The following is a 27,941-nucleotide window of genomic DNA, read 5'->3' as shown; positions in this document are numbered from 1 at the left end:
CTTGCGAGTGCAGTCGAAGCATTTTGAAAATCCAGTTGCACGTATATAATTTTTAATACTTGGCTACTGTACCGTACAATCATCCTGTGGCGGGTATTTACCATGCATTTGCTTAGCGGGGTTGGCCAACAGTGGATTGGATGTTTACCGCAAGCAGTACGGTGAACTGGAGTAGGCTAATTATTAACTGTTAATAGGCTACTTATTCGTACGGTCAATCATAGGGTGAAATATTCCGCCATACGCGTCTTGTGAATATCAACACTTTTCGCTTGTTCAACGACACCGGAATGACTGTGTGTGGTCGGAGATTCATAATCAGAACAAGTCCAAGTCGGATCCTACTGAAATGGTTGGCCGCCTTCCAGTGATTATACAGTTCGGCAGTTCTTTGACTTGTTCACTCCGTTCATCTCCGCTTCTTATCTCTGTTTGTGCGCGTATCACTCGCAACGGATTAGGAGTGAAAAGGCAGCACCATCACCGCGTAGCTGTAAACAATACATAGTATATAGAGCATTCTCAGAAGCAGGGTTAGTAAGTGAAAGATGAAAGTAAATTTTGTTGAGTTACCCGACTATAAAATTTTCAACTTTCCCGAATTAGGGTTGTAATTAGAATTAGAGCTACACATCTTCTTCCAGATTAGAATAGAATTAGAATTAAGGTTACGCATTTTTTCAAATTCGAATAGAATTAGAATTACAGCTGCACAGTTTTTTCAGAATTAGATTAGAATTCGGATTACTAAATTCGCGACGATTACGAGATTCAATCAAGTTCAGTTCGTATCAAGTCAGAGTTCATCCTCATAAGTATGAGAATGACAAATGTTTGTACAGTAAGCATGACGGTTTCGCATTATACGGCTCTCCTGTCGCCTTTTCAGGAAAACCGGAAATTAGATAATATTTAAAATTAGAGCTTAGAAACATTTTACAAATTAGATTTGGAATAAATTACCGGAATTTCCCTCTTATTAGTTCAATTAGACAACTAGAATTGTCTAGTTGCCCAAGTCTAGGTAGTTCTATATATGAATATTCTAATTTGTAATAGCAATTCCCGACGAAAGAAAAGGTTAAATGCGTCGATACCACACGTTACCATAATCGATTTATCGAAATCGTATGCGATAGAAACCTGAATATTGTTTGCAGGCCTTGGGCCACAGGCGCCGTAAGTGGACCTAGATATCTTCTACAAAATATTTTTATTTTGTAGCATCGTTGCAGCAATTACACGTTACCCGTTTAATTCGGTAAACTTTATTCGCACGAGGAAATCGGATGAACATCGGGTACATATGACAGGTATACGTCAGTAATACGTGTGAAATCAATTTTGAGATTATATATTTCAACTCGTTGCTAGCTTTAATAAACGCGAATGCCCGGTTGAGACAGCATTGTCAACTGAAGTCATCAATAAGGCAGTAACTCCTACAAAAGTCCATTTATTCGGTCGTCCATGCAAGTGGGCTCAATAATAATGTATTAGTAAGTATAAACTCGAAGCTAAAAGATTAGATATTCACGCCCACAAAGAGGTACATGAATGAAAATGGAGCCTACTCAGAATCATACCACGATGTAAATCAAACACAATTTCAAATCGAAATGATGCTTGACAGTGGAGTTGGCGCGAATGTGAGAATCGCGTTAACATGCCCCTTGCCAAATGCCACCTCATGAAGCTGATAAGCACGGTAGTAGATGATGAAATTTTCTCTTCAGGTAGCTGACATAACTGAGAAAACTTGAAGAATATATGCGGAGATGAACGCTTTGGCTCAACTCGTTGTCACAGGTGAGCGACACTGTCTTATCAAGAGATGTCAAACACACGGCCCGCCAAACGAATTCATCTGGGACGCTATACAATACTGTTGAACTCAATATAATGCTAGAATTAATAAGCATAGTTATATCAAACGCTAGCATGGGAGGAATGCTTTCAAGTAGATGATCTACGAACCATGATCACATGCTCATAAGGCATATCATCACCGTTATGTTGCAATTAATAACCATTAACAATAAATGTGGTACATTGTTACCAGACAAGAGCAAATAGTGAACATGCAGTGTAGAGTTTTCGCGGGAAAATTAACCGGTAGCTTAGTTATTCAGAGGCGACAACCTCTAAGTTACAACCGTTGTCACGTTGTTACGCGGATCGCACATATATGTGGTCGCACTTTTAAATAAACTTCCAAATCAATATGTCTCAGCCATACAAATTAAATTAGTCTAGTTCTATCCGTGCATGTGCAAATAGTAGCAAATAATAGATAACTGAAAAGAATTTGGTGGTACGATTGTTGGTAAACAATGTTTATTTCAATATGAATATATTATTCAATTGGATATTGGACTTCAATACCGCCAAGAGTCACTTCAAATAAGAAAGTATATCAGAGATTGTATTTATCTTATAATGGCCATACGTTCCGATTGATCAATATTATAGTAACGCATTGTCTGTTCTACAGACGACCAACCACTAATAACACGACAGTCCGGGCACTCAGGCCAGTTTAAACTAATCAGCAGACTATATGTAGCGAGTAGGAATGTATGCGGTACATAATTCAGTACACTTTCGTATCCTGTATTGTAGGGATGTGGATTGCATTAACTGGAGCAGTGCAAACAAGTGAGTTGCTACATTGCAAGCTTGCTTCACAACCACGAAATAAGTATACCATCGTTTATAGAAGGTTTCTCTGTTGTCAGCGTGGTGCAAAATCATTTCGCCGAGACCACCATGAGAAGCGAGGTATTAAACGACAAAAATACGACCCAGCAGGTTAGTTGCACTGAATATAAATTAATTGCCGTAGCCGTAACGATAACCTAATAAATTCGTTTTATGTGCGTATACAACCTGATGCTGCAATTTAATAATGAGGCTATATGTTTGGTCTGCGGAACTTTCGCATAAATACCAATGATTTTTAAAGAAAGTGAATGGTCCTTCTAGGACGCTCAAAATTGCCCAAATATCCTTATTTTACGCATTTCAAGTTTGTTTCTTATACCTATAACAAGACTTATAGGTGAGAAGTTGTATTTATTTCCAAAAAAATGAAACATAATGAATTGCTGATTTAATAAATGTTGGTTTGTGTCTACGAGCCATACCTTCATGATTGATATTCTAAGCATTGACCAACGTTCACTGTTATATCTGGGCCTTCTTACTAGCGAGAATCTGTCGCAAGGTAAAACTTAACAGACCTTACTATAAGACATATCTTATATAATCGCTAGCCAAATGATCGTACTGCTTCATCATACCACTACTGGAATGTATAAGTCGTCCAAACGCGAGCAATATTTGGTGATATGATCGTTGATATGCCATGTTCTTTCGAATTTTCTACTGGTTGTTGACGATTATCCCTGACGAGTGTCAAATGATAACATTCGAGTTTATCTCAAATTCAATTGTTCAATTGCATTTGAAGTTCTCTACCACCAAGCAGCTCTTGGACAGTATTCACATATATTCATAGACTACGGCATTACGTTGTTATTTCACTTTGAAATTTAAAAGGGTTCTCGGCGTAAATTCACTGGATTGTGCCACGACTGCGAATGCGCAGCCTTTCAATGAATTCTTGTGTGGCAATAAGTTGCCTTAAGATGTAGCGAAATAGCAGAACAGTGACTCATCAAATGAGACCTCCGCCATTGACGATCAGTAACGAACATTTGTCGGTGTAGCTGTACTGTAAGCAAACAAATCATTCATCTCAATTTGGAGACGATGGCAAGTTTAGTGCATAGTGATTGATGAGTGGCCTACGCCACTGCCCTCAAACATGATATAAGTCACTCTAAAACATATAATATATAGCACTCTTTATAACTATATTTCACGATTCCGCACTTTTAGCGAAAAGAGTGTGTATTTTTTGTCAAATTAGATTATAATTAGAATTATATCTACATTTCTCAAAATTAGATTATAACTAAGATTTTAGTTTCCGGTAAACATTTTTCAAAATTAGATTAGAATTAGAATTACTGCATTCCCGTAAACTATGGCATTGAACGAAGTTCAGTTTATATCAAATCGGAAGGCACTCTCATCAGCACAAGAATGGCAAATGTCTGTACAGGAAGCTTGGAACCAGAAATTAGATAAAAAAAAATAAAAATTAGAGCACACAAACATGTCACAAATTAGATTAGAATTAAATTACCGACATTTCGCTCTAATTTGTCCATCTATACAATTATATTTAATAATCTAATCTGCCGTGCTATATATCTCCCTACGAATTGGTGTATTTGACTCGTTTTCACCTATATTGTGAGCGAAAGCGCAATTCGCTACCTGAAAGTGACATCTACCTGATTTACACCCTACTCTAAGGTGGGAATGAGGTTAATACACCATTTGCGTTTACAGCGTGGGTTCTGTTTTCATGTTGCTGTCCCCATGTGCACCTGACGCGTGTGAATTTTGTCAATACACCAATTTCCATCCTTATGGTTACACTGTATAATTGTAGAATTAGTTCAAAAGAGCAGAATGTGATTTCTGTCCTTCGGGTGTCATCCAGGTGAAATTCCACATCATGCTGCCAAATGAAGCTTTCATATCCGGCTTTCGAATCACAATCGACGGCAAGACCTACGAGGCGGCGGTCGAGGAGAAGGCGGCAGCTAAAAAGAAATTCCAAAAAGCGCGGGTTAGGTCGCGTAACAATTACATAATTACGGCTCGACAACATTGACTACACTTGAGTGGATTTTAAATCGAGTGTTCGAGATTATCACTCATAATGACGTGATAACAGTATGAATAATGTGGAAAGTTTACATATATACTAGGGAGGTTCACACACAGAACGCGAACGTGAACGGGAGGTTCACGTTCGCGTTCTGTGTGTGGACCTCCGAAATTTATAGTTTCACGTGCACAAACGAGCCTTGATAGGTTCTGCACTGCGAAGCTTTTCATATATTACAATTTTCACATGATTATAACATATTTGGTTAAAAGTAATTGCACTTCTACTACGAGTCACTCCATTCATGGGGCTGGCAGCATAAAAATTAACACTTAACGAGCATGCTGCTTGACAACCCGGCCTGGTCTAGACCGTTAAGGCGAAAGCTTTTACTCCCTTGCAAGTACACGTCGAAATTGTTGGCAAAGCGACGGAAGATATTGATTCTATGGAATTATCGTATCATTTGATTGCTCCAGTTGATTTAGCGACTTTTAAAAATCCAGTGTGTACTTCGGCATTGTGGCATTATGTTGCCCGAGTCGTCGCTAGGTATCGTGTACATATATATATCACTTCATTTAAATGTAGGGTTGAAGTTACCAATTTGACATCACGCGACGTCACGAGGTTCACGTTCGCGTTAACACAGAACCTTTCAAAAAGGTTCGCGTTCACACGAACCTGAACCTTTCAGTGGTTCCCACCATCCCTAATATATTATACTTTGTATGCGATCACCAAGAATACAATGCTAGTGCTACATCTCATTTAAGACTATTTGGTGCTTTATCGACATATACCTATAAATACCTATATACATATTTCATTGAATTTTTTAACAATAATGTCGACTCATCCCGACTTCTCAGAAATATTTTTTCACTAATCCTAGTGCATGTAGCTTTGTACTAAATGTTTCGTATGTTGCGATATGACCAATCGATGTTTACTATGTTCCACAGCGGAAAATAGTATCGAAACTATCATATTTGTTGATGAATTAGCTCTTAGTAGCCTACTCTTCAGTTCTCATAAGAATCATCTCCCACAACTCGACTCGAATTATTTGAATTTATACTCTATTCAGATTCGAGCCATCATTGGGCCCAGCCCTAGTAAAATGTCTTTTTTCATTTACCCCTCACAGGAGAGAGGTCAAACCGCCGGGCTGGTTGAAACTCGGGAGAAGGCTGAAAAAATCTTCTCCACCGATGTGAACGTAGGCGCTTATACGACAGTGACTTTTGAATTGGTCTATCAGCAAATTCTCAGGAGCGTCGGCGGCAGGTATTTCTATTTCGGAAACGTGCGCGCTCTAATCACATTATCCACTACCCATTTTGTGTAATTAATACTCACAGGAAAGTCAAACACCTATCCAGTTTTGTATGCCCGCTACTTTTATCATCACGAGCGGAAATTTTGATCATATCCCCGAAGTCTATGTACAATGTACATTGGATAAATTTGTACTCTTCTGCGGCGAAGAGAAGAACTGCAATACACTTTCAGACTGCATTTTGACCCGGCGTAAAAGACCACAGTAACCTATTATCATAATATAATTAGCCTAATTAAATTAGGGCTGGAAGAGTACTGAAATTTCACACTGCTTGCTACTATAACAATTTATTTACGAAAAATATAGATTCGATACTATTTTACTCTGTGGAAGGCCGTACACCTCGATTGGTCACATCGCAGCATACGAAATATAGAGTATACAAAGCTACGCACGTTACTGGAAATGGCATATCCGTGCTGTGATCAAATCCACAGCTTTGTCACAAAGTGAAATATAAGAGGCATGTTCGAAAAAATGCCAACTGGAGTCTTTAATGTGATACAGAACTGGCAATATATACGTATTTGAACATTTCTTATTTTCATACTGTTGAGAAGTCCTAATTATAATTATACCAAGTATACAAGTACAATAACAACCAACGTCATAGTTGCCGATCACTAGAAAACCCGACTAACCAACATTTTGTTGATTTACGCTAAACTACTTCCCCTAATGAATAGGGCAAGTTTTTGTTGCACTAAAATTGTGAGAAAGTTTCATTTAATTTTAACAGAAGTTGAATTTATGCACGAGTTAATAAAAATTATAAGGGTGTGTGATACTCGAAAGGTTCCGGTTTATAATCCAACAGCTCCCACGCAATACAATTATTGCGCCTCTAAAAGCAGACTAGTACATTAGGCTAAGATTCAAAGATGAAATACAGCTTGGCTGGGGTTGTTGGACTTCTAGCCTGCAAGCCAAGTGTTGCATCATAGATAGAATTGAGATGCAGCTAATTCATCACATAGCTCTTTGTTATGTAGATCAAAGAGAATAGAACCACACTAGACATAGTTTGATAGTATGTTTTTCAAGTCAATCCTTTACATTTTGCGCAATGCTTGCAAAGTTACAGTAAAAAGTTGCGATATTAAATTCCTACAAACAGCTTACAACACCATACTACATAAATTCTGAATATTCAGGAAGTTCCCGGCAGGTATAAAAAAAAGTGGCAAAGCTTGCAAAACTAGCCCTACTAATGATAAATTAGCAATTGCGATTTGCTATACGATATATGCGCAATCACCGTCGTAAACATATAATGAAAATTAGTTTTGTAAACAACTAAAGTGTGCGTACCCGCGATAAAATTTTCAAGCATCGTTTGAAAAGAACCCCACAGTCGAATACAGCCACCTATATCGGCAATCGTCCCCATTATTCATTTTTCTCGTCAAATTATGAATCTTCGAAGGCCGGGGATGATGCTTTTATCGCACTTTATCCGTTGGCACCTGTGCGGTGTGAAATTGCTTCTCAGAGACTAATCACAGATATTTTTAAACACAGGTACACGGAAAAGATTATTCTATTCGGAGATTCCTTGTCTGAACTACTCATGGTGGATGTTTATATACAAGAGCGGAACACAATAATAAACCTTGACGTACCACCGATTCTACTTAACGGCGGGGGCGGGAGTATTGATGCCGGGAGCACCACACATGTACACGGGTAAGAGATTATGCTTCTCGAGTTTCGGTAACACACTCCATGTAGAAAGCTTTAATGGTCGGTCGACATGAGATTACCTTTTCAGTCTATAAACACAACCCTAATTTATCAAACGTCATCTATAGTCTGTGGCTTGCAGCCTGTTTTATGTTAGAGTGGGTTAAAATCACAAAACAAATTTTGCGGCGAACCTTTAAAATCATAATTAACCCAAAATGTATTATAATTACGACAAGTGTGCGTAACTCAAGAGTAAATGCTGTTAATGGTGGAAACTTCAGTTTAACGAGGAATTTTCTGCTGCAACTACGTGACTTTAATCCGTGGCGCAAAAGATATTGGAAATCGCTGATCTGGTTCTATTCTACTATGGTATATGTAGATAGTTTTAAAATACAAGTAGAAAGGAAAAAAGTTCCCTTTTAATCATTTTCCCTTCTTGAAAGCGATGTCAAAATTTTGTACGTAGGCCTGCAGATCTCATATAATATATTGACCAGAGAAGCTTTATATAAAGAAAGGAGAAGCATGTAGCATGCGAAAAGGCACGTTAAACTAGAAAACCGATTTATACATAAAGATCGTTATCTTCATAAATTGACCACAATCAGTGTTGGGATGACTCGAGTCATGACTTGACTCGAGTCAGACTCGAGTCAACTTTTGCTTATGACTTGACTTGACTCGAGTCACTTTGCAAAAATGACTTGACTTGACTTGACTCGGCGCCTCAGAAATGTGGTTTGACTCGTGACTCGGAGCAAAATTTACGAGTCAATTTCAAGTCATTAAGTAAACGATGTCGATTAAATCAACCTTATCTTGTGTACGTTCGGTTTGTTCGCGTTACGCCGATGTCACTTGTGAGAGCAACCAGTCATTCACTGCTTGTACGTTTCACTGATCCTCCATTGTTACATTACAAACAAATTGACCGCAAACGTAACCATCACAGTTTACGTTGTCGCAGTAGGAGTAGAAATCTAATGGAAGCGTATCTTTGTTTCTTGTAGAGCTCAGTTCTGACATTGCGCAGTGCTTACCTTTACCAACACTCGTGTATGATTTAAATCGGACGAATATAGCTTATGCGTTTATATTCTCATGAATGTTTTGGTGGGATGGTAGTGTATTGTACCACATAAATTTGTTCAACTTCTCGAGGCTTCGTATTCGATCCTCCATATTGGCTGATCTGATCCTCATAATAACAGACTGTAGCATGAAGCTATACCGTCACTCACGTATGCTATTAGCAGTTCAACACATTTTTGCATCTATATTTAACTTTTTATTCGTCATTTGATTCAAGATAAAGGCCACTTCGTCTGTCCTTCACCTAGTCAGCAAAATGTAGTGACTTTGCATCATCCCTCTTACTTCGAAAATTCGATTTGACTTGAATCGTGACTTGACTCGTGACTTGACTTGACTTGACTCGACTTGACTCGAGTCACCTCCAAAAAACGAGTGACTTGACTTGACTCGAGTCACTTTTGAAAATCGATTGACTTGACTTGACTCGAGTCAAAATGTGCAATGACTCGAGATGACTCGTGACTCGAAGGTAGTGACTTGATCCCAACACTGACCACAATACCACAGAGTCGCGACGTCGTTGCATCAGGTTTGCATTAAAAGATATAGTGCTGAACGTTGCATTTTCATGAATGTCTGATTTTTGTTTGTTAATATGACGATCACCTCCTCTTCAAATCCACAAACACACGTAAATTATTGTATTTGGCAGCAATACCGCAAGAGTCAGCTTTGCAGGCAACAATGCGCTTACCAACCCAGCACTCGCACGCGGTGGAGTATTCTCTGTGAGCTATGAATTGGAAAAACGTCATACATCGGGCGACGTGATAGTTGATAATGGGTACGTAAATAATTTGTGCCAAGCCCTGATAATAGTATCCCAAATCCCAATAGTTAACATTACGTCATTTGATTTACGAGAAGCATAACTTAAAGCTGATCTCACAGATGACCGTTTTATCAACTGTACTCGTACATTTCAAAGATGGACAAACAGATTTAACATGCATTTATTGAACGGGAACTTTCCAGCGAACTTGGTATTATTATATTATTATTATTATCCTCCCCGGTAAAACTGGTAAGTCCGCAGACAGTCCGGGGGCTACCTGTCTGGTAATGAAAAGGTCGAGATTGAAATAAACTTTAAAATTTTAGTGATAAAGACAAATTGTTATTTCTATGCAATACATGAAGAGTCTTTTGGCTTGAAGCTGCATTATCAGTAGAATTGTGTTCCTTTTTTCAATATCAATACAGATATTTCATGTACTTCGGTCCGGACATCCCAATTCGTCCGAGGAGGCTGATATTTTGTCTTGACGACTCCGGGTCGATGGTAGGTCACAAAATGTGGCAAGTCAAGGAGGCGATGTACAATATTCTGGACAAGTTGCTGCCAGAGGTACGATTCCTCGGAAGTAGCATTTATTCCTGAAGCACATAGCATAGTAAAGTAATCGTATAGCCAAACAGGATTTGTGTATTTGGCGATTCAAATCTTGATAAAACAGATTGGGGAACTCGAGAGAGGTACAATTTTCACCAGCCTGGTTGAGCCTGAGAATGATTATGCAACAGCGAGTTAGGCTATTTATAGCCAAGTCATGTCGACGAAGATTGTGTGCCCTTAGCGAAAAGAGTGTTTATTCACACCCTAAATGTGATACACGAAAATACAAGCTAGCTCAAAATGATATTGTGGGACAAATCAAACACAACAGTTTTGATCCAAACGATGCTTGACGTATTAGAATAAGCCCAAATGGAGTACGAAGGAACGTAGGGTATATCGATCGGTCGATTTGGTAACTTGACTCCGAAATCCGTACCTGCTCAATTATGGACTTACCTTAAGTACAAAATTACGCGTAATCGGACGGAATATTCGGGGATCCCTATAGCCTTGTCAGATAACGATGTTCTTTGATTGCATTCACTTTCAATCATTTTTGAACGATTTCATTCTTGTATGAATTTCTCGTTATAGGCCTACATAAATCTAGGCAAATGTGAGTAGCCTACATATCAATGATTCAATTCTGAATATATGTCATTTCCACTAAAGTACGTAGCTTTGTACTGCATATTCGTATGCTGCGATACGACCAATCGATGTTCCAAAGCTTTCACGGCGGAGAATAGTATTCTTCAGGGGTAATCGTCAGCGACTAGTAGAGAATTGGAAAGAACATTGTATATCAACAATGACGTGACAAAATATGACGTCACCAGCATGAAATTTCGAATAAGAGAGAGTTCAATGTACACGAACTCCTTCTCTTGAAACAGCTTTGTATATTGAAGTTCTGTGCCTCCAAGAAGCTCCTCGAAAATAGTGCTGTAACTATAATTATTAGGGATGGTGTGAATGTGAGGTTCACGTTCGCGTTCTATGTGTGAACGTCGGAAATTTAGAGGTTCACGTTCACAAACGAACCTTGGTAGGTTCCGCACTGTGAACCTTTTTCATATATCACAATTTTCGCTTCATTAGAACATCTTTGGTTGTAATTGATTGCACTTCCACTTCGGGCCACCCTATGCAAGGCGCTGGCAGCATAAATAATCAACACTAAACGAGCATGCAGCGTGACAATCTCAAAAATTTTACTTGCTTTGTTACAAAAGTTTGCTCGAAATATCCAGCTTTCCGTTTGTGAATATTAAGTGATTCAATGCTGTGAGCTTGACCCGCAATCTCACAACATCAACAGCGAAATGCACTACATGTAAGAGTAGGCGTAGTCACCGTGACTGAATCATGCTTATTCAACCAATCAATGAAATTGATATCGTTTGTCTGCTGTAAAAAGATCTAGCAGGCGTACGGGGTCAATCTTCATTTGACATGTTTATTGTATCATAAAAAACAAATCTGTGCAATTGGGGTGTTGGCTACTGGTGTGTAACTTGTTACAGGGGTACTATCGTTAGCAAGTACATAAACCTATTTTCGCTCTGCTCAATATCAACTTAGCAATACTCGGATTCCGCATACATTGTCCGTTTGGCCTAGGCCGTTAAGGCGTAACCTTATTCCCTTGCAAGTCCTCGTAGAAATTGCTGGCAAAACGACGAAAGATTTTGATATTATGGAATTATTATATCATTTGATTGTCCCAGATGACACATTTGGCGACGTTTAAAACGTCAATATGTACTTCAGCATTGTGACATTATGTGGCCCGAGTCGTCGCTAGGCATCGTGTACATCAATATATAAGCTATTTCTTCACTGAAATGTAGGGTTGGAATTAGCAATATGACGTCACGTGGCGTTCACACGAGCCCGAATCTTTTAGAGGTTCACACCGTCCCTAATAGTTATCGTTGATAAATTCACGCTCGGTGGCAAGTAGCGTATTATTTCTGGACTAGGACACAGGATCTCTCGCTAGTCGCCTTGAATCGTTGGAATCAATGCTCAATTCATATGCGAGTGCTGGAATCATTGTGCCCAACCCTAGTTACACTATATAAAGTGGATCTTACCAATACAGGACAAAATCGGCGTGATGAAATTCTCGACCTCGACACGAAGTTGGGACGATTCTATGCGAGACGCATCTCAAGATAACATACGAAGCGCAAAATCCTTCGTGCGAGGCCCGGACGAGCAGGACTCGACTGCGATTTGGAAGGCTCTTCACCAAGCAATCCAGATCATGTCAGCAGAAGGTATGCATGTGGTAGCGCGGGTCCGAGTTACAAATTCCTTAGTCTGACTCAGATCCTGTTTCTTCAAAATGAAATCCGGCTCCGATCCCTCTCCGGACGTGTCAGAAAAAGTATGAATCTGGCTCGGTGTTGAAACCTTGAGGTCCGCCGATCCAAACCACAGCAAACATTGGATGGGCACATTGTATAGTTCAATGCGTAGTCTTACAAAATGTTTTGATACGTCAAATTTAGGCATTTCTGTGTCAGTGCCTGGAAAAATATTATGAACCAGTGTATTAAATGATATACATAAATGACTAGGTGTTCCATAATTTCACAGACGATAGATTGAACCAAGAAAGAAATACAGAAGACAGTTTGATCATTCTCTTATCAGACGGAAGAGGAAATCTTAGCCCTGAAATTCTGCTGAATAACGTAAACAAAATGAACAGAAAACGGTTGAGTATTGCATCATTAAACTTGCAAGTTTCAGTTAAAACCTGACGTGACTTTCCCATTAGATATACTGTACACACGATATCATTCGGGAACGGCGCAGACGATCAAATGTTGAAACAAATCGCGCGTGACAACCATGGAAGGTGGAAGAAAATTCTGAGCGATCTTGATGCAGCTTTACAGGTATTGCGTCGGCAATTAGGACTTGGCTCTTCGTGTGTGGGGGAGTTTTAGTAATTTGTAAATCCAAGTGGGCAATCTCGGTTCGAATCTCGAAAGTAGCACTTGTCGATAAGTTGGAGGTTTATATGGTCTCTTCCTTCCTTATATCACTGTTCTGACTGCGCCCCCATAAAAGTGCTGAATGAAAAGTATCTAAAAAAGAAGGAGAGACCAAATATGAAGATCTAGCACTGTTACACTGTTACATGGGGCGACAAGCCGAGATGAACGTTAAATTCATAGACAGTGTTTTGAAATTTATGTTATTCGGCTCCACATTTAAACGTCATTGATTGGAGAAATTTAAAACATGGCCGTTGTTTAAAACATTTATTTATATATTTTTTGTTGCTCTTGTTTTTGTAGTCATGACGTCACGTATCTTTAATTGAGACATCACAGTGGATTGGCATTGACAATTGTGTCTTTATAAACATGCTATAATTTTCGAACCGACGACGATTTCGAGTGTTCCAGCCACCCCGCATGGTATACGCCGACTATATTGGGTGAAAATCGTCCGTATGCTCATCATACTACATCTAATACATGTTCGAAGTTTTACACAATTATGGCATAGTTAGATAACGTTTTTCAAAATTGTTCTGTTTAAGGAATTTGTTTAAAACACTGTCTAAAATGTTTTAAAACACCGTTTGTTTTAAATGCAACCCTAGTCATACGCGATTACTCAATATCAATATTATTACTAAAATGACGCATCTCATGCTAAAACCGAGCACCTTAATCCCTGGTAAGATTTAAACCTTCTGACATATTTAAGCAACAAAACTAGAGACAATAAAATACTAACACAAACTTGTTTACGTCTAAGAAAGAATTAGAATGAATTAAAGAATTCAAATCTCTCACGGCACTCACTTTTAACCCCTCATATACCCAACCCATACTATTCTTATCTCACCCAACACGCACAATTAGTCGTTCGCTTCCTGTAAGGGATATCTAGAGCTATTGATCTAGATATTCCTTGCCTCAGATACACAGTACATAGATTCCTTCTGATTACTATGAATCAGCGGGGATATCTGAAACTGTAGATATCTCAAACTAGTTCTAGACATCCCTGCTATGAATAATAATGAAAGATTCTCGTGCATTAGGAACGCCGATATGATGATAAAAGCTTGGTCGCGCTATAACTTGGGAACCTCGGTGCGATTTATGATGCCGCTTATTCCATATTTAGATCGAAAACTACGTCGACGAACTCAGGAGCGGAATTAACAGTTCACTGGTAGATTCCATAAAGTACCCGGAAGTTGTCGAAGAGGTTCTCCATGTCAAAAACAACGGCGAATTGTTGACCATCGGACGATTGCGTGATGATTTGTCTTCCTACCAGGAAGGGCCACATGAGATTGTATTCGATTCAGGTATGTTCTGTTGTCATTTTCACGAAAAAAAAACAACTGATATGGTGTTGCACCACTAAACAATTTTCAGCTACCTAACATTAGGTTCGAATAAGAATTAAAGCATTTTCTTTTCCAAATTAGATTAGAATTACTGAGTTCACAAAGACTTGGAAATTGAATTAAATTCCGAATTTGAAAGAAATACAACAAGCATCAAGTTCAGCTCATATCAAATCAGCGTTCATTCTTCTTAGCATCAGGACGACAAATGTCTATATAGCAAGCTTGTTTCGTTTCGCGCTATGCAGTTCTTCTTTAGCATTTTCAGGAAAACGATAAATTAGATTAATCATTATTAGAGCATGGAAAATTTTCTAAATTGAATTAGAATTTCCAGCATTTCGCTATGTGGTTAATCTACAGTAATAAGATTACTAGATTATCTAGTTGTCCAAGTCTGGTATAGTGACCTGATACGTTTCCTCTTGTTCTACAGATGGGGCACTTCCACAGTCGACAACGATAACAACGAGTTTTTACCTCGATCAAGCAAATGACATAAGAGAGAAAATGGAGAGCAAGCGCATCGATCGATTCGTCCAAAAGGCTTTCGCCATGACGAAGGTGACGTAATGTGAATATTCGTCACACTCTTAGCGAAAGAGTGTGTATTCTTTGCAGTGTCAATTCTGGACGTCTTGGTTTTTTTCAACCAAATCAAATCCAATATAAATTTTAAAAAATGTCAGCGGCTTGCTGTGACGAACAGAACAATAGATACATTTCCTTTATTGCTTTTACTAATACCTCTTTACCAGATTCTGTGCATAGTTATACTCTACTATATTTGGATAACTGTAAAATATATCGTGAGAGAACGGACAGAAGCACATTTTAAACTTTTGTAAGCGGACCTAGCACTGAGAATCCTACGTGCCTATACGTTCCTTAATTCGCGATCCATCTTTGCTTATTCAAATTTATCAAGCATCGATCGGATTACGTTTTATTTGATGTATACTGCAGTATAATTCTGTGTTTGGTTCTGTTTTGTGTACCACAGGTTTACCATACGTCCTCTTTTAAGAGGATATGTCCTCTTTTTATACTTTTTCGAAAGTGTCCTCGGAGGACGCGCAAATGTTCTATTTTTTTAAGAATTTTTCCTCTTTTTTGAGTATTTTGGTTAAATATCGGGTAAAATTGGACTGAGATACAGTAAATCATCACTGAAGTAACGCTCCGGCGGCTATTTCGGGAGCTGAGCAGGAAAGTTGACCTTTGTTTTTAGTCAACCAACCACAAAGTCGGGAAAAATTTACCATTGTTTCTGGATTTTACTCCAGTATTGTATGTCTGAAAATTTTGAAAAAGTATCCTCTTATCAGATTTCAAAAAATATCGTTACCCTAGTGTACCACCTTTTTGGTGTGAGCACGCACTCTTTTAGGTAAAAGTGCATGTGCGTTAATTATGAAGCGGCAAATGGTATTTACGATGAAATCTATATACAAACACTTTACTCCCTATATCACAATAAACTGGGTGATCCTATTTCACAGCTAGGTTTTCTAGACTTAATTTGAAACTTGTATAGTAAATACATGTAGGCTACCTAAGTGTTGGAGGTTTACCTAGGCTCCTCCTCGCCACCTCATCCGCGCAAACGGTGATTACAAAAAGCCTAGAGGTGGGCCGTGCTATAAGTCGGCAGTTACGGAAAATAATGAAGATTATCTGCCTGATGTAAATGACCGTAGCAGTCGACAAACACCATGAATACCTCAAAACAAACAAACAAACAAACATGTACTTTGACTTTTAAAACTGCTGGAGAACATGTAGTATTAAATTGTTAAATAAAATCAGCAGCCTATTTCTGACCAATATGATGGATATTAGCTCATGGCCTACCAAAGGCCATGAAAAGCTTGGTAACTAACTGTTGAGTCCAACAAAATGATATACCACACCTTCCTCCATAATTATTATATAATGTAAGCATATAAACCAACAGAAGTTCAATGAAAACGCGTTCACGAAATATAATTTGTAAGAATCAAAGAACTTCTCCAAAAGCTTCGTTTTAAAAAGTATGCCCGTGTTTTCTTTCCAATATCCGTAATTAATCTCCAAAATATCTCGTTAAAGATATTTTCAACTTTTTTGCATCTACACAGATAGAAAAAATACTGGACGATATGCATTCGACGAAAGACCCCGAAGAGAAGGCGCTGCTCAAGCAAAAAGCTATAAACATATCTTTGGAGTAAGTTCACCATTCAAATAACGGCCGTATATACACGATTGACTTGTTTGAATCCGACAGGAATTGGAGAAATATAGTCGTGTTATGAAAGCGCATAGTTAATCTCGACCCATGCCCTATATTGTTCTTGCCTTCAGATTAGGTTTACGGCCAATTGATCTTAATATGCATTTTTAATCACAAAAAGCATGCTTGTAATAAAATAGAAAAATTAAATTCTCGTTGTATTTATCAGCACTTCAGTTTAAAATATTCCACTTTGTATTAAAATAGTTAATAGTGAAGAATATTTTATTCATAGAATATATTCAAAATATACGAGTCAAATAACAAATTTAACAGTCAGCGTAAACCTTGTCGTGGCTTTTATCTCAGCATCTCAAGAATTCGTGAAACAGTATGGGAAAGATCACAGTTAATATCATTCTCCACTTCCAATCAAAAGAGTAGAAACACCCCATTCATATAGATAAGTGAAGATTAACGGAAGGATACTTCCAATAAATCTTCCAGCCCCTATAGAGAAAGTGCATATGAATTGGGAGATGATGGGGATTAGCTACTTGGATTGTGGCCCGAAGATGATAACTGACAATAATCATCCCAGTATGTCAGTGGTTATTCTTCTTTGGGGTAGGAAGTACACATCAATGGCCAAAGCTCAGCGATGGGCTTTAAATTTTACGAAAAGGAAATACTTTTAAATATCATTAGAGAACACGCTTTAAAGTAGAAATCAGGCAAATGAATTGAAATTTGCAAAGAACTAATTTCCTACCTTACAATTTTGCCATAAATATGAAATATTTCAAGAGCCAAGGTGTATATTCCCCATTTTAAGAGCGTTACAGTCCGAAAGCCAGATTCCCCTACTGATTATGAAATTGCGCCAGGGGCAAGTCCCGATCGGCAGGGTGCCAGTGGTTAACTGGATGGAGTTGAAGCGAAGTGTGACATCACCGACCTTGTTACATTCCATTACTTTTAAGATTCCACCTGGTGACGCCAGTTACGTCACTTTTGGTGGTCAAACCTGATGACGACAAAATTTCCACGAAATCAGCTCAGCAGCCAGTTTTGGATACACCAAAAACAGAAGTGCCAGCATCAATGACAAACCCCTCAGGTGCATTGTGAAGATAACGGGAAATACTGCCCCGCGCTAATCAGAGTATAATCCATCGCAGCACCCGCAAGCGCTGCTCGTCCTCGCTGGTCGTTCCATAGTGACCCGCATTTCATCGCCAGGTTAACCGAGGACATTACGGTCTGTTTCAACTGGGTCGGGAGACCTAACGAGGTAAATATTTGGTTGCGGATAGGACTTATGAACTATGAAGAAGCCATCATAGAAATACAGTTAGTTCATTAGGCCTTGGAGTTGTGGCAGGTCGACGCTATGGTGTTGTAAATAACCTCATTAGTTAGACTGGAATGGAAACATTTGACAAATACAGCGTCAGCGTCAGCGTAGTTAACAAAGTACAGGTAGAATTAATCTGCCGATTTCTACTACAATGCAGTGTTGGGATGACTCGAGTCATGACTTGACTCGAGTCAGACTCGAGTCATCTTTTTCGTATGACTTGACTTGACTCGAGTCACTTTGCTAAAATGACTTGACTTGACTAGACTCGGCGTATCAGAAATGGGGATTGACTTGTGACTCGGAGCAAATTTCACGAGTCAATTTCAAGTCATCAAGTTATCGGTTTCGATAAAAATCACTGTATCTTGCATATGTTCGGATTGTTCGCAAAACGCTAGTATAACCCGCGAAAGCGACCAATCATTCAATGATCGTGCGTTTAACTGAGCCTCCATTATTCTCTCACAATTAAATTGACCTTGCAGCTTACGTTGTCGTAAACTAGTATAGTTAAGTAATTTAATAGCAACAGGTCTATTTCTGTTCTCTGTCTATACCTCAACCAAACCTCTTGTTCTATTGAAATTGAATTCGAATATAGTTTATATAGTCCTGAACCATTGGTGCAAGCTGGAATTGTATCATATCATTTCGTAAATGGGTAATGTATTGCATCTTATCAATTCGTTTCTCAATTCTCTATTTTGGCTGGTTACTATAAACTGAGGCTATGCAATTACCTACGTAGTTTAGCAGTTATACGTATATGTGACCGATACTGCGCCTTCTTGCGTGTATATTTAACTCTATATTCGTTCATCGGTTCAAAATCAATGACCACTCAATCTGTATGTCAAAATGCTAGCAAAATGCAATGGCGTAACCATGCCTCATATTTCGAAAAGGCAACTTGACTTGAATTGTGACTTGACTCGTGACTTGACTTGACTTGACTCGACTTGACTCGAGTCAACTCCAAAAAACGAGTGACTTGACTTGACTCGAGTCACCTTCGAAAATCGATTGACTTGACTTGACTCGAGTCAAAATGTGCAATGACTCGAAATGACTCGTGACTCGAAGGTAGTGACTTGATCCCAACACTGCTACAATGTAACTAGAAGTTTATTTTACCAGCACCAGTTAAAACTGTTTCAAGTGGTAGCAGAAAATGAAATGTCTGACAGTACGCAAATCAGTAGCTTAAAAAGTAGAATAGGTTGAAGGCTATAGCACGAATTTAACTGTTAATCCCAGCTGGCTTAATTCGAAATTGTAAAACGCATCTTCTTACAATCGCGAAAATGCACAGTATATTACAAATAGCGCCATTTTCGAAGATACATTCAAGTAACGAGATAGATGGATATTTTTCATGCGGAACAATTTCACCGGTAAAAGCGATGCAAACATATCCCAACACTAGGATTACTATGATTTGGAATCGGGAAAGGAGGGCGCTTTAACCAGATCAGAAAAGTTAGTCGATCAAAACTGAAATCATCCGATTTTGCTATTTTTGCTGAAAAATTTAGTGGGTTGACTAAGAAAAAGGTCGTCACTTTCGATCGAACCCCGAATTTCCTATTTAGCGTCATTTATGCCCATTTTCACTGGAATCTATCCATTATGTTAGCTGTAAAAGCTGTAAAGAGGGACGAGATTGCCAAAAACGAGGACATTTAGGCGTCCTCGGAGGACATTTTCAAAATCCTGAAAAAGGAGGACAATTCCCCCTAAAGGATGACGTATGGTAATCCTACCCAAGGCCACTTTCTGCTTTTCAAAATCAAAAGTGTGAAAAGTGAAACTTTTGCGTAAAAAGTGTAAGGGGAAGTAGTCCACAAACATAGTCACTTGAGTAGGCCGAGCCTAGTTGAGTACCACGCCATATTAGCCAAAAGAGTGGTACAGAAAACAGACCTAACTCAAAATTATGTATGTGCCGGTTATAAATCCTACATGCCTACCCCTATACGTGCACAACTTCCTTCGCTCCCATATGCAAGCATCAGTTGGGTTAAAATGTCATGTTCGATTTATACCGTGTGATGTAAGTCTGAGATATAGGTTTGGGTTTCGTGTATCACAGGTGTATATACACACCCGTGTATCAAGGGTGGTACATGGGTGTCAATGTACACTTTTTCGCTAAGAGTATACTTTTACTTCTATCGCTACTTGAGTAGCAACACAGCCTGCTAAGACCACCTCTGCTCATACAACGAATGCTTGTTCCATGCTATATACAATGTATATTGCTTTTGCCAATGAAATTCTTGAAGTATATAATTTTCAATATTGTACGCCGACGGGATGAGGGCTAACACCTACTCTTATACATTAACGGATTGTAATCTTTATAACAGATTGTAAATTTGCTGCACGACTATGATAACTCCATTATCATCAATGGACTGATCACTGGGACCGGACAGGATCGAACACCCACAGCCCGATTATTCGTAACAAAGTTGGCGATTATTTTACCTGAAGAAGACGTTCGACTACAGGTATGGCTGTCACATTGACGCGACTAGTATTCGCTTTGTCCTTACCTGTTGAAACCAGATCTGGACGACTAAATAATTCTAATTTTGATTCTAATATGCTTTCAATTTAATTCTAATATGATTTGTGAAATGTTTCTATTTTAATTCTAATCAACATTTCCTAAAAATGCGACGTGAGAACTATATAGTGCGAAATGAACAATCAAGTTCATTGTACATACAGTTTCTCTTGTCGTGCTTGTGTGAATGAACTTTGACTAGCTATAAATTGAACTTGATTTTTGTTGTAGGCCTATTTCGTGCTTATTCCGAATTCAATTCAATTTCCCAGTCTGTCCGAATTGGGTAAATATAATTCGAATCTAATTTCGAAAGAACTATGTAGCCAAAATTCTAATTCTCATATAATTTGGATAAGCGGTGTCGCTATCATTCTAATTGTAATGTAACTTGGAAACAAATGTGTCACTATCATTCAAATTCTAATGTAATTTGAAACACTGAGTCGCTAAAATTCAAATTACAATCGAATTTGGAAAAGTGTGTCGCTATAATTATAATTACAATTCAATTTGTAAAAGCTGAATATTTTCTACTTGTCTAACTCTACGGTTGAAAGCATCATTCTTTTCCGTCGGTACCGATTTCACGTTACAGATAGACTGCGACTTTATCAGTATTAGCAACTTAAACCCAAGCGACCCCGGAGCATATTCACTGAACATATCATTGCACGAGACTGATCGACGATCGTACGAATTTGGAATCGTGAAGATTCATCTACCTGAAATCAGAAAACACCATATCATCATCAATCTCCGGATTAGGAAGTTACTTTTTGTGGTAGGTACTGAAATAGTTTTTCGTTACACATCAAAGCTTGCAAGTATATATCAAGTATTCGGACAAGAAACGTTATAGTATCAACGGTGACTACTTTGACCACCCTTGGCCATCATCAGGTCCAGTTAATGAGATACACGCCAAAGTTCGAATGATCAGGTACCTGGTACGTTAAACAGGCGCAACACCAATGACTTGTGAGTCGTGCTATGGGCACAGTGATTCGAGCATGTGAGTCGAGTTTTAATTTTTATGACGCGAGTCGAGAATAGGGAGAGGTGATTCTTTCGAGAACCGAAATTGTGCACCTCTTGCCATCGGGATTTCATTTATCAGCTGAATGTTTGCCACTGTACAGTAGAAGTCTTGCAACCTCGATTGGTCGCATCGCAGCATACGAAATATGTAGCACAGGGGTGGCCAACCAGTAGCCCGCGGCCCGCTGACCAAATGTAGCCCGTGTGGTATTTTTCGGAATTAGTTATATTATCGAAAAAAGATTATGTATACAGGTAATTTATTGTGAACTTGCAATATTAACCAAACTTTGATTAGCCTGACCCGGAAATTTTGGATGTTAATGACTACAATATTATTTCCGACGAATTTACGTAGCCCTGGTCCTGCCATATTATCGTAGATCTTTGTATATGGCCATAGAGTAGAATATTTCGTGGCAGATTTATTCGAATGGAAATTTTTCTCAGCACCTCGCGCAATTTATTGTCACTGGAATTCTTGCTTTTAGTATTGGTGCCCCCTCCAGAAAACTACATATTTAAAATACCGCCAATTTACAGAATTGAGTCGAACTATACTCGCAATTATGAGAAAACGTGTCGTCAAACATGTGACTTCGCGTCAGCACTCGCAGAAAGATCGTCGGCGATGAAACCTTTGCACAAAATGATAGACACATGCTCACCGAAATCTTCGATATTGATATGTCCAAGCGCCGAATAATTATTTCCTATCCAAATGAGACCAGCATAATACAGAGGCGACCCGCAATATATGCAAGAAACATTATTATTGATCGAATTCATTCATTAATTATGAAACGATTTCGCGCTTCGCGCTGGTAAGACATCACACTGCAAGCGGAGTTGAATGATATTTGAATACTCTAGCACTCGTCTCGTAAATACTCGATTCTGAATTGAAACTCTCAGATACTCGATTTTGCCAAGCCCTAGTGGCAAGTTCCACAGATGCAACAGAAATAGATCACAATAGGTCGTTTAGCTAGGCTCCTGTTCAGGCGCGTAGTCACTCGATAAATAAGTGGGTATTGAAATAACGGGGGGTTCGAATTTTTTCGAATTTTCCAATATAGCATCAATTCTTTAGGGTAACATACATGCGTTAGGGTTGTTCGAACATAACCTTTTTCCAAATCTCACTTGCTTGATAATAAAATTGTCATGTTGCCCACAAAAACGCTACTCGCCAAAACTGCATCAATTCTGATCATTAGAAGCCGTGCAATCTCATCTCCAAATTTCGATCATTTTTAAATTAATAGTATTGTATGGTGGCAAACCTGGACATTTCGGTGTGACCAAGTATCGTTTTCCCGGCATGTCTGAAGGGAGAGTGATGCCTTTTTCACGCCCTCACATCTTGATAAAGGCCTGTGTTAGAGTTTGGATGATGACATTGCTAATGCTAACCTGACAATTTCATCACTAAGCAAGTGAAATTTGGAAAAAAGTTATTCTTGAACAACTCAAACATGTGTAAATGACGATTATACAATCTACTCGTGTTGATGAACATACGCGTATGATAAGCTTGCCAACGAGTCCGGAAGTACTGTCAATTAGTGAGTCCTTGATCTGTCGTGAACAATTAAATATACGCACGCCTTTAAATGCGTATTACGTAGCCTCGGCGACGATTTGCGCGAGTCAAAATGTCCGAGTTGTTATGGAATCTGTTCCATAACGGCACCGATTTCAGGTGGTTCAACCCTTTCTCATCTTTTATAACTCAAGCCTTGACACACATCATCTGGTGGTTATGTTCAAGTATTAGCAGAAATCAATTACGCATGTACGCACGCACATGTCTGCGGACATTCGATGTCAGTCAGTTTCGCGATGTCGCTCTTTAATGACAATCGCTAATCATCATACACTTAACGTCATTGTCTCCAAGTCATCGAGAGATAGAAGCCGAAGCATGCTAGGCCCGAGACGTGATAGTTAGGCCAGCTATGATATCTTTCGTACCAGGCCTATTGCAGATGCGATTGTGAAGGCCAGCGATGATATCGTGGGCACCATTCCAGTGCAGATGCGAATGTGCAGGCCAGCGATGGTATAGCGCGCACCGGGCCTATTGCAGATTCTTCAAGTCAGCGGAACTAGGCTTGTTGGAGACGTGATGAATGAGGCCGGCGACGATTGCCGAGAGCATGACAATCAATGACCTAGTTTCGCGATCATCTCAGCGGGAGATCGCGTCGCGTCGGGTTGTGTGCAGAGGAATTTCGCTGATAATATCGGTTGTGTGTAAAATGAACATCGGTGTCGAAGCAACACGATTGAAAGAAATCAAACCTACGTCGCTGAGAAACTTCCAGAGTGGGTCAAATTAGTCACTGTTGGTACTCAAGTAGAAGTAGAAGTAGCGATTCCCCATTACATAAACCTATGAAAACTTCTCATGATTACTTCACTCAGGTGGAGGTTCAATACAGCAACGGACGGCCGAACTCACGCAATCACCTGGACTTCATAGTGCCGAACTACTCATCCGAAAAAGTCGGAGGTGTATTCGGACATCTACAACTAACTGATGATGGAGATGACAAGGCAAGAATAGTGACGGACGAGAAAAGAAGCGAAGTATTTTTATTGTACAAGTGAGTTGAATCATTTTCAGATTTAAAAGCAGAGTTGTAGTCAAGTCACAAGCAGGGCTGTGAAGTTGGAGTCGGTGGAGTCGGAGTCGGTGTTTGGCTAATTTTCGCTTGATGGAGTCGTAGTCGTAGTCGTGAAAACTGTTGTGGCTGGAGTCGGAGTCCTGGAAAAAATACTGACTGTAGTCGGAGTCGGAGTTTGGGAAAATGACCCTGACTTCGACTCCGACTTCTTTATCATGAAAGGTATCTTTGAATTACCTATAATAACTATAATAGGATTTTTATGTACCATCAATCACTGTTACTAGTAACGATACATATCAGGGGCGGCCAAACCGTTTCCTACCGGCCAAATGTGACCCTCGAGAAGTTTTGGTGTGGCTTGCGAGGTAATTCCCGAAATTTAATATAACATCACGTAAAATTGCAAGTCCAACGAAATTTGATTAGCCTGACCGCGAATTTTGATGACGACTAAAACATCAGTTTCGACGCATTGGCATAACCAGGGACCAGCCACATTCATCGCAGATCTTCGTATGTGACCATAAAGTAGAATATTCCGTAGCAGATTTATTTGACTTGAAATTTTTTAAGCACTTCGCATGATTTATTATCTCATTTCTTGTATTTAGTATTGGAGCCCTTTCTGGAAATTATAAATACGCGTAATTTACAGAATTGAGTCCAGCTATACTCACAATTAGGAGATAACGTTATCTCCTAATTGCGAGTATACTTGGACTCAATTCTGTAAATTAGAATAGACATATTCTATTTGACTACTTCCTAAATTTCGTTTATGATCAATGTCTATTAGTAGTGAGAGTGTGGTATGCTTGTAATCAGTACAGTGTGTAATAAGAAAATTAGTAAGATGCATCTCTGTATTAGTTGCTGACTCATACATAAGAGCAACACTGCGATTGTTTTATCTACATTTTAATTATACAGGATGGGCTACATGTCGTGTTTGAATGATACATACATATTAGGTTATTAGAGAGTCCATGTTATAAAAAAACTAATAAAGCATGAAAAAGGGAAGGATATTAAGAAAGACAATCTTTCATGCATAGTTATAGGGTTACCATACGTCCTCCTTTATGAGGATTTGTCCTCCTTTTTCAGGTTTTTGAAAATGTCCTCCGAGGACGCCCAAATATCCTTCTTTTTTGAGATTTTTTCCTCTCTTTTGAGAATTTTGGTCAAATTGACTGTGACATTGGAGTGATATACCGTAAATCAGCACTGAAGTATAACTTCGGCGGGCATTTTGGGAGCCGAGCCGGAAAAATGACCCTTTTGTCAGTCAAATACCTGTAAACGTGAAAGAAAAACTGTATTTTGGGTGCTGGGCGAGGAAGTTGACCATTTTGAATAGTTTACCATTTTCTCAAGATTTTTCTCGGGAATTCTCGGTTTGAAAATTTTGAAAAAGTGTACTCCTTTACGGATTCCAAAATATGGTAACCCTAGAATAGTGAATATTTCGAGCTGTGCCACAATGAAACAATTTTGCATGCCATCGTTAATCATATGTTTGCATATGTTCTATGGTTATATGATAGTCATTTAATCGTCACTGTGGCATATCATTTTCAAAGTAAATTGGTAATACTGTTGGAGTCGGTGTTGGAGTCGGAGTCGGTACATTGAAAATGCGTGGAGTCGAAGTCGGAGTTGGAGTCGGTAGTAAAATTGACCGACTCCACAGCACTGGTCACAAGGCAATCTGACTTTTATAGTTTTGACTCGAGTCCAAGTCGGGAACAGAGGACCGAGTCCGAGTCCAAGTCGTTGTGTTCACTGTTCAATTTAAAGTCGTGTTCAATGGGGCTGTTCAAGAATAACTTTTGTTTTAAATTTTTCTGACTACTTAATAAAATTGTTAGGCTGCCGAAACAAACGCTGCACACCAATTATGGCTCAATTTCAGCCTATTGAACCATTGCGATATAGGAAAAAAAGTTTTAGATTTTATTTGATAAAAATACATGTAAAATTTTCTCAAATTTTACTGGCCACCCCATGAAATTGTTAGATTGTCTGAAAAAACGAAGCAAATTTTGGCTCAATTCCAACCTTTAGAAGCGACGTTACCGGATTACAAAATTCTGGGTCTGAAAGATATACCATTTACGGTGGTAAATTATTTAATTATTTATTATAGATGTCCCCACCGTATATACTATAATTTAAAATCCTAAATTTTGAACATCAATAACTTCGCTTAGGTTAAAATTGAGTGACATTTTTGATTTGAATAACCCTACTGTTCCACCCACTTTTTCACATTTCTGCTTGGGTGATATCCAATTCATAACACTCGTAACATATGGCCCTGTCAATACTAATAAAATAATACCAATAATGTGGAAACTTTGTGATTGCATGAAAGAGATATTTCTGAACTATCCGCATCATTCGTGCTGTGTTCACGACATTATGAGTGATCCTCGAATGCTCGACTCGGCACTTAATACTCGATTCAGAATCAATTAACCCGGGCACTTAATTTTGACCAGCCCAACTGACCACACCTCTGATAAACTGATCTTATGTTTTCATATTTGCAGCGGCGACAAAATAAAAGTGCGACGTTCCAGCATGAAGCTACCTTATTTGCCAGCGAGGGTGAATTGCTGGCTCGCGAAAGGACATCTGCAACATCTATTCGGAGAAAGATTGCGTTCATTCAAACTCCATTCTCTGTGGGATATACCCAACGGAGTGCGAGCCGAATATACCTGAATTCTGCGCGACTTTGGCGTCAAAAAGGTCCTTTCGAAATTTCACGATATTTCGGACTTTTTGAGATTACCACCAATACTACGTAGGCTTACCATGTATCCTCCTTTGGCAGGTTTCGTCCCCTTTTCTCGAGAAAAGTGAATGGTCCTCCGAGGATGCTTAAAATCCCAAAATGTCCTCATTCTTCGCATTTACAGTTAGTTAGTCAGTTACTTATGCTTTCAACAAGACTTTTAGGCGAGACGTTGTATTTATTTCCCAAAAATTACTGTGGTCATGAAATATGCCGAATTGATGGTTTGTAAAAGGTTTCTAACAAATTACCATACCAGCTCTGCATTCTTGATCGTTATTTGCAAGCATTGTTCGACGTTCTCTGTAATATCTGTTTTTGTACATGCGAGGATTTGTCGCAAGTTCGAACTTATCATTTGGATCATGATTTCAATGATATTTTATGTGAACAATTCCACGGCCTCGATAAAATAATCATTCCTTATTAGCAAATGCTCAGGGAACCGCAGAGAATTTGTGTGCTGAATCTGAAAAATAAATGTAGGCCTATTTGTTGTTTTTGTGTGTGTTGTTGTAACTTTTGCTGTGCTTTGTTTTTGTAACTTTCGCCTGCAACTATCAAGGAAATGCAAACCTTCATCAAACTGAAGGTAAGAGTTCTCCTTTCGTTTTATTCGCCAGCAAAAAAATAAAGTTTGTATGTTGCGTGCTGGAAATATATGTTAAGCCAATGTTTCGTGATGAATAAAAAAACTACGACAGTA

At 38.8% G+C, this 27,941-nt stretch overlaps 1 protein-coding gene across 1 annotated transcript; it reads left to right on the top strand.

Moving 5' to 3' along the window:
- Positions 1 to 353: 353 nt before the first annotated feature.
- Positions 354 to 27,941, top strand: LOC145450235 (inter-alpha-trypsin inhibitor heavy chain H3-like). The gene is made up of 21 exons (XM_080328733.1): positions 354 to 1,313; positions 1,737 to 1,809; positions 2,623 to 2,658; positions 2,720 to 2,811; positions 4,577 to 4,705; positions 5,898 to 6,037; positions 7,614 to 7,778; positions 9,529 to 9,660; positions 10,080 to 10,224; positions 12,323 to 12,500; positions 12,823 to 12,943; positions 13,007 to 13,127; positions 14,377 to 14,563; positions 15,042 to 15,169; positions 16,726 to 16,814; positions 17,804 to 17,940; positions 18,002 to 18,114; positions 20,553 to 20,696; positions 21,354 to 21,539; positions 24,227 to 24,408; positions 26,988 to 27,941. The coding sequence occupies exons 2-21, from the start codon at positions 1,779 to 1,781 to the stop codon at positions 27,160 to 27,162; spliced, it is 2,631 nt and encodes an 876-aa protein (XP_080184859.1). The 5' UTR covers positions 354 to 1,313; positions 1,737 to 1,778; the 3' UTR covers positions 27,163 to 27,941.

Source organism: Botryllus schlosseri, chromosome 11 (genome assembly GCF_051294905.1).
Source record: "Botryllus schlosseri isolate E-star chromosome 11, Bs_hap1, whole genome shotgun sequence".
In the NCBI taxonomy this organism is placed as follows: domain Eukaryota; kingdom Metazoa; phylum Chordata; class Ascidiacea; order Stolidobranchia; family Styelidae; genus Botryllus; species Botryllus schlosseri.
This window is presented reverse-complemented; position numbering and strand designations above follow the sequence as displayed.

Excerpts from the sequence above, each read along its gene's own strand:
- LOC145450235 (XM_080328733.1), top strand. The coding sequence starts at position 1,779 with ATGAACGCTTTGGCTCAACTCGTTGTCACAG. Across the intron at positions 7,779-9,528 it reads AGCACCACACATGTACACGG|CAATACCGCAAGAGTCAGCT; the intron begins GTAAGAGATTAT and ends TGTATTTGGCAG. Across the intron at positions 17,941-18,001 it reads ATCAATGACAAACCCCTCAG|CACCCGCAAGCGCTGCTCGT; the intron begins GTGCATTGTGAA and ends AATCCATCGCAG.